The following is a 14,066-nucleotide window of genomic DNA, read 5'->3' on the forward strand; positions in this document are numbered from 1 at the left end:
AGTGATGAAGGAGTTCAAGATGAGAAGAAGGAGGAGTGAGTGAGTGAGGTCGTGAGGCAGTGAGGGTGCTGCAGTTTAGTTAGGCTATCTTTGTTTGGAGCGAAAATGAAAAGAAAGAAAAGAGAGAAATTATCGTATAAACGAGATAAAAAAAATATTTATTTTAATAAATACTTTTTAAATTATTTATTTCAATAATTATTATAATTATTTTATTTATAAAAATAAAAAAAACCTTTATAATTAAGGACAACTACATTTTAATATCAATTATTCTATTATTATATAACGTGTTTAAAAAAATGATGAAATTCGTGTTTCTTTTTCATATTCATCCACATTTTTCCATACCGATGCATATTAATAAATTACACATATCGGAAAAGTACCAATGCATATTAATAAATTACACATATCAGAGAAATCCCGACTAGGTGAGGGAGTGGATCCTCTTCCGTCGGAAAAAAAAACTGGATACTGCCCAGTATTTAATCTAACCTTTTATTGTTTTCTTTTTTTTTATTTAATTTTGGTCCCACTTAGAAATTAAAAATAAAATATCACACTTTATTCTTTCAAGTGTTTTTTCCACTCAAGATGATCTATTTCCACTAGGCGACTACTAACAATTATGCAAGTTAAATGTGCTGTGTTTCATTTGGTGCTCCTCATCTTCAACGACGTCACCTCACGGGGTCAGTGTATTTGTAGCATATATGCACCCGAGTTCACATCATCCTCACAATTTTTATTGAGATGTTTATTAACAATGCCCCCAAATGACATTAAACACACTTAAAATCCACGATAAATGTTACATGTCTGAGAAATTTCTTACTCCACCAGCATGGATCATCATTGGTACAAAGCACTTCAGCCACCTAACCTGTTTTCTGTATGAATGCTTTTATGTCAAAAGCATCAGCTGAAGACATCTTTGTAATGACACCCTGCTCAGAGAACATGAATTGTCAAAACAAAATGCAAATGAATCCAACATACAAATGAATGCAAGTCAAGAGAGGGGGTAGGTCAGAGAAACCTTCTCAGTTATGATTCCATGTATTAGACCAGCAGGTGTAACATCGAAAGCCGGATTCCATACCGAAATTCCTGAGGCAGCAACTTGCTCTCCAAGTCCTCCTCGTGTGTTCAACAACTCCTTCGGAGATCTCTCCTCAATGACGATTTCTTCTCCGGAAGAAAGTGACAGATCAATCGAAGTCAGCGGTGCAGCCACATAAAAAGGTACATTGTGAAACTTGGCACATAAGGCAACGCTATAGGTCCCAATTTTGTTGGCTGTGTCACCTGCAATGACATTTGAAAGAGGATAACGATAAACCTGATGATGTCTTTCTTGCTTTAGGAAACAACTAAATAAATGATAGGGTATCTTCGATTTGACTCAATGTACCATTTGATGCAACACGATCGGCTCCAACAACAACAGCATCCACACGTCCGGCTCTCATTAAGGCAGCAGCAGCAGAATCTGCTATAAGAGTAGCTGGTATTTTATCATGCACTAACTCATAGGCAGTAAGTCTAGCACCCTGCAAGTAACCAACATAACTCTTAAATCATATCACCTTATGTGATTCTCACCGTAGATAAAGGAAAAGCCCTATATCACTAAAGCATAGAAATGTGTTCTCAACATTAATTCAGCTGATCAATTCCACAAGTCTTTACTCTTCAATGCCAAAATGGATAAAAGGTCATGGCAACAAACTCTAGCGCTATATAATCAGCATTACAATTGCCAACAGATATTCATTGATTCTGATGATAAAAATTTGACTTCTACTTCTAGGAATTTTTCCTGTCCTTTTCATTGCAAGAAATTTATGGGTTTGCAATCAGTACTATGTTCAGGTGCTTTGGAGATACCGTAAATTTTGAAAACGGGATATAAACCAAAAAGAGTAAACACCTACTATATTTCAGTACACTAAAGATACAAGTGTCATTAATTTGATACTTCAATCAAAGTTGACATCAATCTGAGCTCTCAATTATAAAAATTATATGTATTTGGTTTTCTAAACAAAGTTAAGATCCACTACACCTGGCAATCATAAAAAGTGACATCAAATTAGTCATTTAAATCAAAAGCTGTGTTAAGTACGCAAGGAAAGTTGAAAACCACACCTTAATACAACATCAAACATCCCATAATACTCGATGTAGGACTTTGGGAACTGCATAATACACAAGCCCCTAAGACATTTTCTCAACATACTATAACTGTCTGTGGACAAAAAGACAAATTTGATGAGATTTTGTATGAGACTAGATTGATGTCACATGATCAAAGGAGAACTTAAATGGGTGTTTATATCTAAACTGAAAGCACGTAAATCACACCAGTTCACTTCTGTTTTCAAGTCATGTCATTAGTGCAAGTGACAGAACTTTATGCATCTTGTCTCAGTAAACCTCTAAATGTACTTGAAGAAAGAAAAAAGAAAAAAACAAAAAACAAAAAAGAAAAGAAAAGCTTACTTGATTAAATGGCCGGGTTTCAGTGCAATAAGCCCTTTCTAAAACTCCTCCACTGTGAAGTGCGCGAATTACACCCAGAGCAGTACCATATCCAGCTGTGGCTAGACTAAGTACAGTTAAAAAAAAGCAGAAAGAGAGTTTAAACACCTCACTTCAATCAAATAAATCTATATATATAGCGGGGATATATCATATGAGAATGAGATTTTCATGTGAGAAAGTGAGAATGCATTGTTAGCCTTTGGATCATTTTATGTGGTTGAGAATAAAACATACATAAAAGACACGTGATCCAATCCTTTAAGTCACTCCTTTTTCTCTGTAGTTTCTCATCCTCTCTAATCTGCTCTCACTGCAGCACCAGCCCCATTCCTTTGCAGGGAAACTTCCCTGCATAGTGATTGTTCTGCTTAATGCCACTGGCTCTTTCTCTCTCTCTCTTCTATCATCTCGTATGATGTTTGTCACTTCCAAAACTCATAGCACTCCTTATACAGAAGATTGGTTTATGCTTCTCACTTTTGTCTGACCACTTCTTTTTGGGACTTAAAACACAGATTCATTCAACAAACGTCTCTTACCTACAAGCTCGACCTTAGTAACCAACATAATAATATTGGAAGTATTGATAGAGTTCATGTGATTGCACAGGACGGATTTAATTCAACCACTTGGACAGAACAAAATGTATAACTAATCAATTTATACCAAATTGCCAGTCAATGGCAACTACTAAAAGCCAACTTGCAATTCCTAATCCAATTTCTCAGAAATTAAAGGAAAATGTGAAACAATATTTATAAAACAAGTGGAACAAAGTCAAGGTCACCAAGATTTAATTTTTCAGTCTTCAATAATACACTTCTTTGATATTTTAATTTGTCCACCATATAAAGGGGCTGACAACTCTAGGAGGTTAGCATGAGGAACTTAGGGAGGAGTTGGTGGCAAATTAAAGAAGAGGACAAGCAGAAGCCGAATTCAGGTGACATGGGATGAGATGTAAGAAGTGTACATTCAAATTGAAAGAATAGGTCGCTGTGTGCTTTTACTTTTTAAAACAGGATTTAATTTCAGCCGCATAAAACAATCCAAGGGATACTAATGCATTCTCACTTTCTCACATAAACATTCCATTTCAATATATATTAATATACACACACACATAACAATAGGGCCATAAGGGAAAGTCATATAATATGCACCTTCCAGTGTTGCAATGGGTCAAGACAGAAAGTTTCTGTTTCTCCATTTGCTGTTGCATGAACTTTGCTCCATATGAACCAATTGCTTTGTTTGAGGCAACATCATCCTCAAGCATAATTTCAGCTGCTTCTATATATGCCTAAAATCAATACAGCAGATTTAGATTCAAATGGCTAAAATGGTAGGAAATCTAGCTTCCTTTATCTGCAAGTATTCATTCATTATAATCTTGGCAATACCTGGAAAACACTCCTGGCCTCTGAACTGGTAGCAGCAGCCTTAGATATGACTTCTTTTAGCTTTGTTGCAGCATCTGATAAGTTTACTGCAGTTGGCCGACTGAACCATGAAGAGAGGAGAAAGTTATCATGAACGCACTTCATAGGAAGCACCTCAACTGCTTAAGACGAGTGTCAAAAATCAATATGGCAACTGCTATTTACCAAGCATACCTTGAAATTTGAATAAACAATAATTATGTCGTTGTCTTAGTAATACAAAAGAATTGAAATTCAAAAGTACCTTGAGACAAGATATTCTAACTTGCTTTGCAACAAGGAAGCAGCATCACCAGGCGACCCATTAAAAGAACCTAGATTAGACACCTCAACAGCCAGAGAGAGTGCGGCTGCAATGGCAATAGCAGGTGCTCCCCGGACCACCATATCCCGTATGGCATTCCTAAGAAAGTCAAGAACAATTGGATAGATTGAGAAGATGAAGACCTAAAGACGACCATAACAAAGATTCTAGTTTCTACAAGCTCTTTTCTCTTCATTTCTGAATGAAACTGTTACTACTCTACTGAAATACAGCACACAGGTGCTTGATACTTTATGCAATTAAATAAAATCTAGCTAAAACTACATCTGCAACAATCACATTCCGACTCCTTGTTGTTCCATACAAAAATGCAGACCGGAATATCGAAATCCGTACACAAGATGTGGTGGAGACAAAGTTTCTCTCTTATAAAAATTAACTACAATAGTATCTTACCAGCCATCAGTAGAATCCTTTATGTCCAAAAAAATTGTTTCCAGAGGTAGCTTCCTCTGCATTGTAAGGATGAGTAGCAGCAGTATGTAAATATTGAAGAAAACATTGACCAAGCACACATACCGGCTAGAAAACTAAAATTATAAAACTAATGAAATGTAAATCATATGGGTTTTTCTAGGGCACTACCTAAGGATAAATGAATAATACGATTAGAAACTTTTTTTCAACTTTTAGCATGCTTATTACATTTAGTGCTTGCTTGGGGACATTAAATTGATAAAGATATTTTTTTATTTTTTAGTATGTTTGGCAAATTTGTAGTAGTAAAAGTAAAAACACTAGGAAAAAGAAAACATCTTTTTTGAGAAGCTAAAATTTACATCTTTCTTAAAAAATCTTTTTTTTCCTTAAAAAAATACTTTTTATATAATAAATAAACAAAAAAGTACTTTTCTATTGTTATATCCAAACATAATTAATAGATAAAAAAAATCTTTGTATGAGATATTCAAATATAAAATTACTTTTACTTCTAAAAGATCCTTTAAAAAAAGATAACTAGAATGTAAATTTTAGCTTCTCAAAAAATATGTTTTACCAAAAATTTTACATTGTAAAGTTTCCCAATTCAATTTCTTAACCAATGCTCTAGGGGCCCTGGTTGATAAATCCATATAATTTGACTATTTTACCAAATTTCATGAAACATGAAGTTCAAATGTTGTGACAAACATAATGCTAGTTTGTAATTAGTATACTCACTCTATTTCAGAATATTTGTTGTTCTCCACATTGCGATGCAAAACTTAATTTTACCATTATGTTACAATCAAAGCAAGATTATCACAGATTAAAAAGGAACATGTGCGCTTATTATAAGCATTCGTGAAGAAATCAAGAACTAAAGTTTTGCAGCTATTGTATTAAAAACGTGAAGTTTTATCTTCTCAATGCCTACTTTTCCTCTCTTGATTTTTAACCAGTGCAATAAACCCATTAAACAAGGACAATTTGATAAAGTTATTCCATAATTCATCATTAGCTTTGAGTTAAGACAACTAATATAACAAAAAATTGTGAAAGGGGAGTACCTTTTTCCAGTTAAAGTAAAAAAAGCACGTGAAAACTAATGAAATTTAGAATTCCACAGAAAATTAGGGGAATGAGTTGAACCTGATCGAGAAGCTGAAGGGAACCGCGGTTGTAACATATGGATTGGAGCGTGTTTGGGGATTCAACTCCGTTGGAACCACAAGACGCCATGGTTTACAGAAAACTTGGAAGTGTTTTAGGGTTCGGTGGTTGAGTTCCCGGAAATGAGGAAATTGGAAGAATTGAGACCCAAAGCCCTGCTTTGTTTTCTTCCTTTTTAAGTTTAAATTTGGAAGTATCAGTTTGCAGTGTAAAAGAGTGGCATGGAAAGATGCGTGCAATGAACCTGACCAGGGTATAATTTTTTATATTCAAATTCATTATTTTTTATTTTTAATTTTAATAAAATTATTAAAAATAATATTTGTCAATTTTTTAAAAAATAAATTAAATAATTTGAACATATATATAAAAGTATCAAATAAAATAAATAAAATTAATAATTAAAAGAAGAATAAAAGCCAAAAAAATTAAAAAAATATTTGAAAATTATATAATCGTTAATTTTGTAACACTAATCACCTTTTTATTTAATAAAATACATAAATTTGGCATTTCAAATCTTAGTCCGACCTGTCATTTTTAGCAAGTCTATCCGTTTTACCACCCTTATTTTTGGAGGTGTACTTTTATGAATAAAAAATGTGGCCCTAAACAACTGTGGATGTAAACTTTCAACTATAGTTCTATATAATGCATCCGAAAAAGTATGAAGAGCCAAAATATATTGAACAATCAATTATATATATTTCATTGGCTCCTCATACTTTCCCAAATACAAAATACTTAGACACCAAAAAAAAAATGCTAAATACTCGTCTAAACAATGATTGATGTTTTGCCAAGTTATTACTGGTAAACAAATGTATGGTTTATATGCAAGAACAAAGTATAAATTATATTGTCCTATATTTGAGTAATTTGAGAAATATAAGAATCTTTTTTACCATTTTTAGGGAGATTAATATTCTATCAAAATTTTTGGTTTGGATACCAAAATGGAAACAGAATTATTAAACTAAAATTGTGCATGTTAATTGCCCAAGGCTTACTATAGAAAATAATTATTATGACCGATATGTTTTTAGAATGATGAATTTGTTAATTAGAAAAATTTTAATTTTACGCATAAAAGTATTTTTTTAGTTGAGGTATTGAAATAAAACCAATTCTCACACAATCAACTTGTACTGTATGGATGAATTGTACACTAATAAATACTTTCTCTTTACTTATAGCATTTGGTTGAAGAGTATTTAAAAGCAAGAAAAGCAAATAACGAAAGCTTTAACTCAATTACAAGATTAGTATCGAAGATCATGTTACATGGAGATCCCTAGAATAACTTCAACCAAAATAAATTAATCTGATTGTCACAAAAAAAAATTAATCAGATTACATAAAATATCATATGAAAAAGTGTTAACCTTATTGATCTGAATGATCATCATTCCCCTTCAGAATTTAAGAAAACTTTTTAAAATGACAATTTTTTTTCTGGAATGAAACAGAACCATTATCACATTTCTATTTCTATTAATTACGGGGTACCAAATAGTACAAAAGTTCATAGAACTCTCAACATCTAAGCAAAAACACTAAATGGGGTGTTACAAACAACCACTTTATGTCAAGTTCATTTCTTTGTTTTATCAAGAACTTCTATGTATCTTTTTGGAACTCCATATTGTTCAATCAAATGCTTTGCCAAATCATCAATTACTCCACCTTGAACCAAAACTTCTTGCCCTTTCTTACCTGCAAGAACAGAATTTTATCAAACTTTAAACCAAAATATGTCATAATATTCAATGAAGCTTATATTTACATTCAAGCTATTATTGATCCCTTTTAAGAGTTTCACTTATGGTTTCTCTAATTCTACCCCCACCTCTGGTATACTATCACCTTTTCAACAATAAATGTTACCCCAACTATATCTTTAATGCACTAACTCCTAATCCTACCTTGTATAATGAGGCCAAATATCCAAAGTAACATCTTCATCTATCCAAATTCAGTTTACTTTCTACGTTTTTTTAACTGTCGATAAATCTTCATAGTGCCCGGTCATAGAATCGAACGTCATCAGACTCCTATCATGTATTATGCCTACCGTGAGACTATTTACTCCCTACTCAGTCACAACGGCAAAAAGAAGGATAGACAAGACATAGAAATGTGTCAAAAGAGAATATTACATTTTCAAGTTTATGCATATTAATCCCTCAAAGAAGCTTTGGTAACAATTTCATCACCAAAATAAAAATGCACTACAAGATATTAGTACTTGTTTTAACTCTCATTCATTAATTCTTAACTGAGATGATGATTTGGTTTTACCATGTTATACCTAACCTTGAAGTTGTTGAAACATATCATTCCAATAATCTCAACACAGATGCACTAATAAAACCCAAATCCAGTCACTATAGATAAACCCCAAAACCCCAGATTTGAGACTTAAATCAGTGCATTTGTTTTAACAATCCTGAAACATTGCACTTAAAATTTTTCAGGTCCAGAGCATGGCAATTGATAGATAAGTCATTCATCTCCATTAAGAATTGACTGATAAAAGGATCAAACCTTTGCAATGTATTTAACCAAAAGTGTTAGTAAATTTTATGACGTGACAGTGCCCAGTTCTTTGGCTGGAAAACAGTTCTAGAAGTCACAATTATATAAAATAAATTGAGTTTCTTATACAGCCCTGATCCTCTAAAGCACCAGAGTGCAAAATATTACCTGTAGAGAGAGATCAACTACCAGAATACCATGGCCAATAAAAAGGATAAAGGTAGGTATAGCTGCTGGGGAATATCAAGAAATTGAGGCCAAGATGAGATTTTGATAATCTCAAGCATCAGCATTATATGCAATATTATGCATGAAAAAAAGCGGCAAGCAGTACCTATTACCTAATATGCATTTGGAATAACCAGCATAACACCCACTTCTGGGGCTGTTTTTCTTTGATAAAGTAAAGAATTTGATTAAGATGAGGAGAAGGATAATATAAATTGGGGAATACGGGTTTCACAAAAGCAAAAGCTAAAAAAAAGGAAAAAAGATTATCTATTAAGTATAACTTTCCAATCTCTCAACATGTCTGAGAGGAAAAGTCCCATATAAAGATCATGGGCTTTACACGAACTAGACTCTAGGCGTCTAATTCTATCCCATAAAACATGTTTGTCAGAAAACCTCTCATTAAAGGTGTGGGTGCATTGCGTTCCAGCCAAATAGTAAAAACAATGGCTAAAACTGTACATTGCCACAAAATTTTGCCTCTTTTCTGTTACCAAACCCCTCTTCTCAGTCTTAGTTTGCCTTTTAAATCTTTTAAAAGAATAATAATGATATTTCTTTAGTTAAAAATATAAAAAATTTAGTATTGTGAAGAATTACGGTACTTGTTTTATAAGGTTATGTAGTTATTTTTATCTTTTATGAAGATGGCAATTCTATAAGTTTGTATATATATTGACACAATGACGGGGACTCTATATATATGAACTCTTCTGATTATAGATCCCATGTACCTTGAGGTCAATACTAAATAGTGCACTCGTATAATACAAATTAATGAGACCAAGAAATATACCTGGTAGTTCTCCGACAGTGGTACTGCAAGCAAACTTCTTCTGTAGCTCTGATGCTAATGCTTCAGCATCTATAAGAAAAGTTTCCATACCAGAGAGTTTGGTTACCTTCTTGTTACCTTGCCGCCGTTCTGTCACTAGCTGAATTGTTTTAAGGGCGCCTTTACGTACTACAGATTCATTTCCCCTCGTCACAACATGGTGAGGCTGCATACGGCTCACAAATGTTGGCCCTATATCTTTCTTGTGAACTTCTGTAGGATACGTTGAACCCTTTTTAATAGCCCCCTTGAACAATGCATCGCACAATACCACATCTAGAACAACCATTGATTTATCTGTAGGCTTTACAAGATTTTCTTTTTCAATGTATTTGAAGACAATTTCAGAAGCTTCAGAAGCACTAAAAAGCTTTCCTGTATCAGCTCCTACAGATGAAAATATGGGATTGACATGTACACTTGGCTTGTAGATTTCAGCCACTTCAAGAGTTTTAGATGAACGAGTTTCCTTGGAAGATTGAACGTTGGGCTGGTCGCTTTTCTCCACAGGCCTTTTCTCTGGCTTAAAGGATGAATAATCAGCATGGTTTCGATTAACAGAAAGTAACATGACTTCTTTTTTGTATTTATCTTCTTTCACTGATATCTGCACAAAATGTAAACCATGAAGGAAGAATCCAGTTATCCAGATATAGTATGGCAAAATAAATAAACGTGCAAATGAATTACAAGCAGAGGAAAAATTATCGGAAAGTAACACTAACACATAGTATATCACATGGATAATTTAATATACTTTATTTGTCTTATAATGCAAAATTAAGTTTACTCGAATACATGAAAAATTAAAATAAAGCAACCACCATCTCAACGCAAATATAATAAAAAGGCAACATGATAACAAAAGCCCGGATTTGGCTCTTGTATCATGAGCATGTTGATAGTAAGAAAGTGAGGGTAACTACCATTTGGATCATTTCTTGGGTTCTGGTGTTCCCCATATAATGGAAAATATTGATCCAAGGGTGGTTATCCCTCACTTCTGACTCTACAATCATCCTCACTTTAGAGGAGCTATATCCCTTCACAAAGGCAATATAGGTTGTAAGTTCGTAACTTGCATCATATAATTTAGAATGCTGAATCCACAGTTTAATAGTCAGGCTTTAGTCAGCTCTCGTTTTGACGACTTCAAATGGTACTATACACATGGAACTAGAACCGCTCCAGTCCAACTTCCTATTCACGTCTCAAATTATCGAAATTCTAAGAAGCAACTCCAAAAATGCAAAAGGTGCCAAATCCTACTTAGCACATTCTAGATTTTAATTTTAATTTTACATTATATAAACAATAAGAAGCTCCTCGGTCAATCTCAGTAAGCTTCTACTGGCAAATGAATATTCCATTTCTTCAATCAAAAGAGAACAGCAGATAACATACCAAGCCAGAGGAGGATTTTGCTTGTAACCACTTTGATAATTTTTTGTAGGACGATTTCTTGATGTCTAAAGTCAATCCTGAAGGCCTACATGGCAACACGTGGTTTGACCTTTAATCCCACCATAAAGTGCTTCCAGGAATGGGAAGGTCTTTGTCCTTCACAGTGGTATGCAATGCTTGTAGAAGGCATTTATCTAACAGCAAATCTATCTCTTCAGTTGATAGATTATGTTGCTCATTTAGGTCATTAGCAGAACCAGAATCCGGTAGCTTCAGCTCAGACACGCCCGCAGTTATTTCATTTGCAGTTTCATTCTCATCAGCATTGGGTGTCATCAATGCAGCACTGGAATCAGCTTGAAAGTCATTTGCATCGACAGACTGCTCTTCAATATTTTTTATGTTGTTCTCTTGATCATTTGATGTCTTGCAAGCATCCTCAGTAGAATCAGAATTCTGAGGGGGTGATAATGACGCAGGATCCTCAAATACAGCATCTTCAAAAAAACCTGCATTGGGGACATAACAGCCCTCGACTGACTCCCTGAAATTAAAATCCAACGAAACAGGAAAATAAAAATAAAAAATAAGAAACCTTCAATTATGAGTGGAATGCTGCTTATACATATAGACAGACAGAGAAGAGAGTCTTGCTGTACTTGCCATAGCAAATCACGATAATAATGAGTTATTCTTAACGCCTTTCCACGTAATCCAGCTTTTAATGCTTCAGTGCTGCTCATTGTGGTGCTCCCAACCTTCGTAAGAATGAATGAAATTTTAAGAATGACTGACGAATTAAAAAATATTATGACAGGATCTTATAGCGGTGGCGCAAGAAATGTAAAGAACTTACAGCTATTGGAGCAGGATTTCCTGGTACTTTCACTGCCCATGGTTCCCCTGCCGCAAATGATGGAAGACCTTCAGGAGGCACACTTATGCCTGGGAACATCAAGTCTGCTCCACCTATAACAAACCGAGAAACTTCGCCACCCTTCAGCATGAAAGCAGGCAGAAGCTCAGGGACTGTCCATAGAGCATAAACTGCAGCCAAAAAAATAGCAAAAATAGGGTGAAAAATATGCTAACTTATACATAGACATGCACCCAAATTAATGTTCTTATAAGTCAGAGATCAAAGAGTGCTATGACAAATATTTTATACATCTACTTAGGGCTCAGTCTTAGGCCTCAGCAAGCAGACATGAATAATATTGTAGAAGAAAACTTTTCTTGTATATTATAGATTTATAGCACTAGCAGCAATAATAACCATCAGCAACAATAACCAAGCTACAAGCTGACAAAACAAGAGGATGGAACTTTATCAAGTTAGGGATTTGCTTTATCTTACCATAGCACTGTTTTTTTTTTTTTTGGTAATTAATAAATGTGTTTCCAGCTAATTACGCCCCATGCAATATTACCCTGCTCTGTAGCACAAAATCTCTTTCAACATACTCCCAGCTAGCAACCTTTCTGAATCTTTTATTTCCTTCAAGCTTTCAGAGCCACTCTTTTGATCTTCCGCACTCTCAGGAATCTCTGTCCCCCGTGTCTTGCTTGCCCTACCCACCGTTGGCATTGCCATTAGGTGGAATGGGCAAACCTCATTCACAAGTTCACATCACTCAATACTAGTTGAGGGGAGAACGGGAAATTCCTTAGTCACACTTTGGTCCAAAACCTCATAGCTAGTTTCAAATGGCTATCTTCATGTTAAGATCTGGTCATTTTTTTCTCAAATATCTACCTATTTATCATCTTCCATGCATGCCATATAATAATAAAAGACAATGATACCTATTTCTTGTTCTGAAGTTTACTGAATAGAAACCCACACCAACCATTAAACATCTTACCACACCTACCCACTTTGATCCCTAGCTAAAAGATTTTGTCACAGCCTATACGAAGAAAAGAGAGACCCGGGGATTTTAAAAATGGAAAGCCTTGGATTTTATCAACATTTTATCATTCTTTGAGTTCACTTTCTCAAAAACTTCTCCTATTACTGCAAATTGACATGAATTTGTTTTGGTGAGCTTCTAACAAAAAAAAACCTTTTTTCAAATTTTTTTTCCAAAAGATCTTTTAGAAAAGTAAAAGTAATGTTATGTTTGCCACTTTGCATATCTTATATAAAAAGATCTTTTTATCTATCAATTATATTTGAATACAACGATATAAAAATATTATTTTGTTTATTTATTACGTGAAAAAAATTTAAGTAAAAAAATTCTTTTTAAAGAGAATGTAAATTGTAACTTCTAAAAAAATATTTTTTTAATTTTTCTAGTGTTTTTACTTTTATTATTAAAAATTTGTCAAACTCCAAAAAATGAAAAAAGAAAATCTTTTCAAAATAACTTAATAGCATCCAAACAAGCTTTATGTCACACTACAAATAATCTCAATGCAAACAATTAAACTATACACATACCAGTTGGGAAAATTTCCGAGCCACGCCCATCAACATCGAAAAACATTGGAAATCCTCCCTCCACACCATATACAAGTACTCGATTCGGAAACTTTGCCACTGTTATCTCAGCCTGGAACATTCAAAGGCAACAAAAAAAATACAGATTAATTCATAACTTCCCATTTTCCTATTATCACAAAAAGATAAAAACAAAATACACTTCTAAATATTTCTCTCAAAACCTAGATAAGTTAAACACGATAAGGAAACATTTTCCATTAAAGAATTAGCACAGCTAATATTCATCATATTTGTCATCAACTATAGAGTGACAGAGCTCATGCTCATTTTTTTCAATTTTATGAATGCAGTTAGCAATTTATACAATTTGTGCATACCTTTGTATTAAGCAGTAGAAGGAAATAGGAAAAAGAAAGGGAAAATAGGAGGATAATGTTCTACCTTGGGAGGAAGTAAGGCATCTAAGTCGGAATCAGAAACTCTTGGGAATTTATCCTTAACGGTTCGCCTGAGCTTCTTTCTGTCGGCGCCGGATAACCTCTGGTGAGATTTCGCTTCCACCGCCTTCTTGAACATAGTGTCTTTTGTTCTCAAGAGTGGGAACAGCTGAAGAATGAGAAGAATCAAACGTGGGAGTGAAGCTGGGAAAGTTCTGGAGCACCCAATTTCATATTCATTATATATGCATCGCCAATCAGC

The 14,066-nt window shown here is 34.0% G+C and overlaps 2 protein-coding genes across 2 annotated transcripts; both read right to left on the bottom strand.

The window, feature by feature from the left end:
* Positions 1 to 377: 377 nt before the first annotated feature.
* Positions 378 to 6,158, bottom strand: LOC107463016 (methylthioribose-1-phosphate isomerase). The gene is made up of 9 exons (XM_016081715.3): positions 5,890 to 6,158; positions 4,714 to 4,769; positions 4,237 to 4,395; positions 3,954 to 4,053; positions 3,714 to 3,853; positions 2,509 to 2,614; positions 1,418 to 1,556; positions 1,043 to 1,311; positions 378 to 950 (listed from the first exon to the last, which is right to left on the bottom strand). Exons 1-9 carry the CDS (start codon positions 5,977 to 5,979, stop codon positions 882 to 884), a joined length of 1,128 nt encoding a protein of 375 aa, XP_015937201.1. The 5' UTR covers positions 5,980 to 6,158; the 3' UTR covers positions 378 to 881.
* Positions 6,159 to 7,278: 1,120 nt separating this feature from the next.
* On the bottom strand, positions 7,279 to 14,060 carry LOC107463015 (uncharacterized). Its single transcript, XM_052253174.1, is given in 7 exon segments — positions 7,279 to 7,626; positions 9,476 to 10,121; positions 10,919 to 11,458; positions 11,578 to 11,676; positions 11,775 to 11,965; positions 13,365 to 13,476; positions 13,809 to 14,060. Coding segments are annotated over 7 exon segments (1,845 nt in total). The 5' UTR covers positions 13,944 to 14,060; the 3' UTR covers positions 7,279 to 7,504.
* Positions 14,061 to 14,066: the final 6 nt, after the last annotated feature.

This window comes from Arachis duranensis, chromosome 8 (assembly GCF_000817695.3).
Source record: "Arachis duranensis cultivar V14167 chromosome 8, aradu.V14167.gnm2.J7QH, whole genome shotgun sequence".
Taxonomy (NCBI): Eukaryota; Viridiplantae; Streptophyta; class Magnoliopsida; order Fabales; family Fabaceae; genus Arachis; species Arachis duranensis.

Excerpts from the sequence above, each read along its gene's own strand:
- LOC107463016 (XM_016081715.3), bottom strand. The coding sequence starts at position 5,979 with ATGGCGTCTTGTGGTTCCAACGGAGTTGAATCCCCAAACACGCTCCAA. Across the intron at positions 2,615-3,713 it reads ACCCATTGCAACACTGGAAG|TCTAGCCACAGCTGGATATG; the intron begins GTGCATATTATA and ends AACTGTACTTAG. Across the intron at positions 951-1,042 it reads ATGGAATCATAACTGAGAAG|GGTGTCATTACAAAGATGTC; the intron begins GTTTCTCTGACC and ends TTCTCTGAGCAG.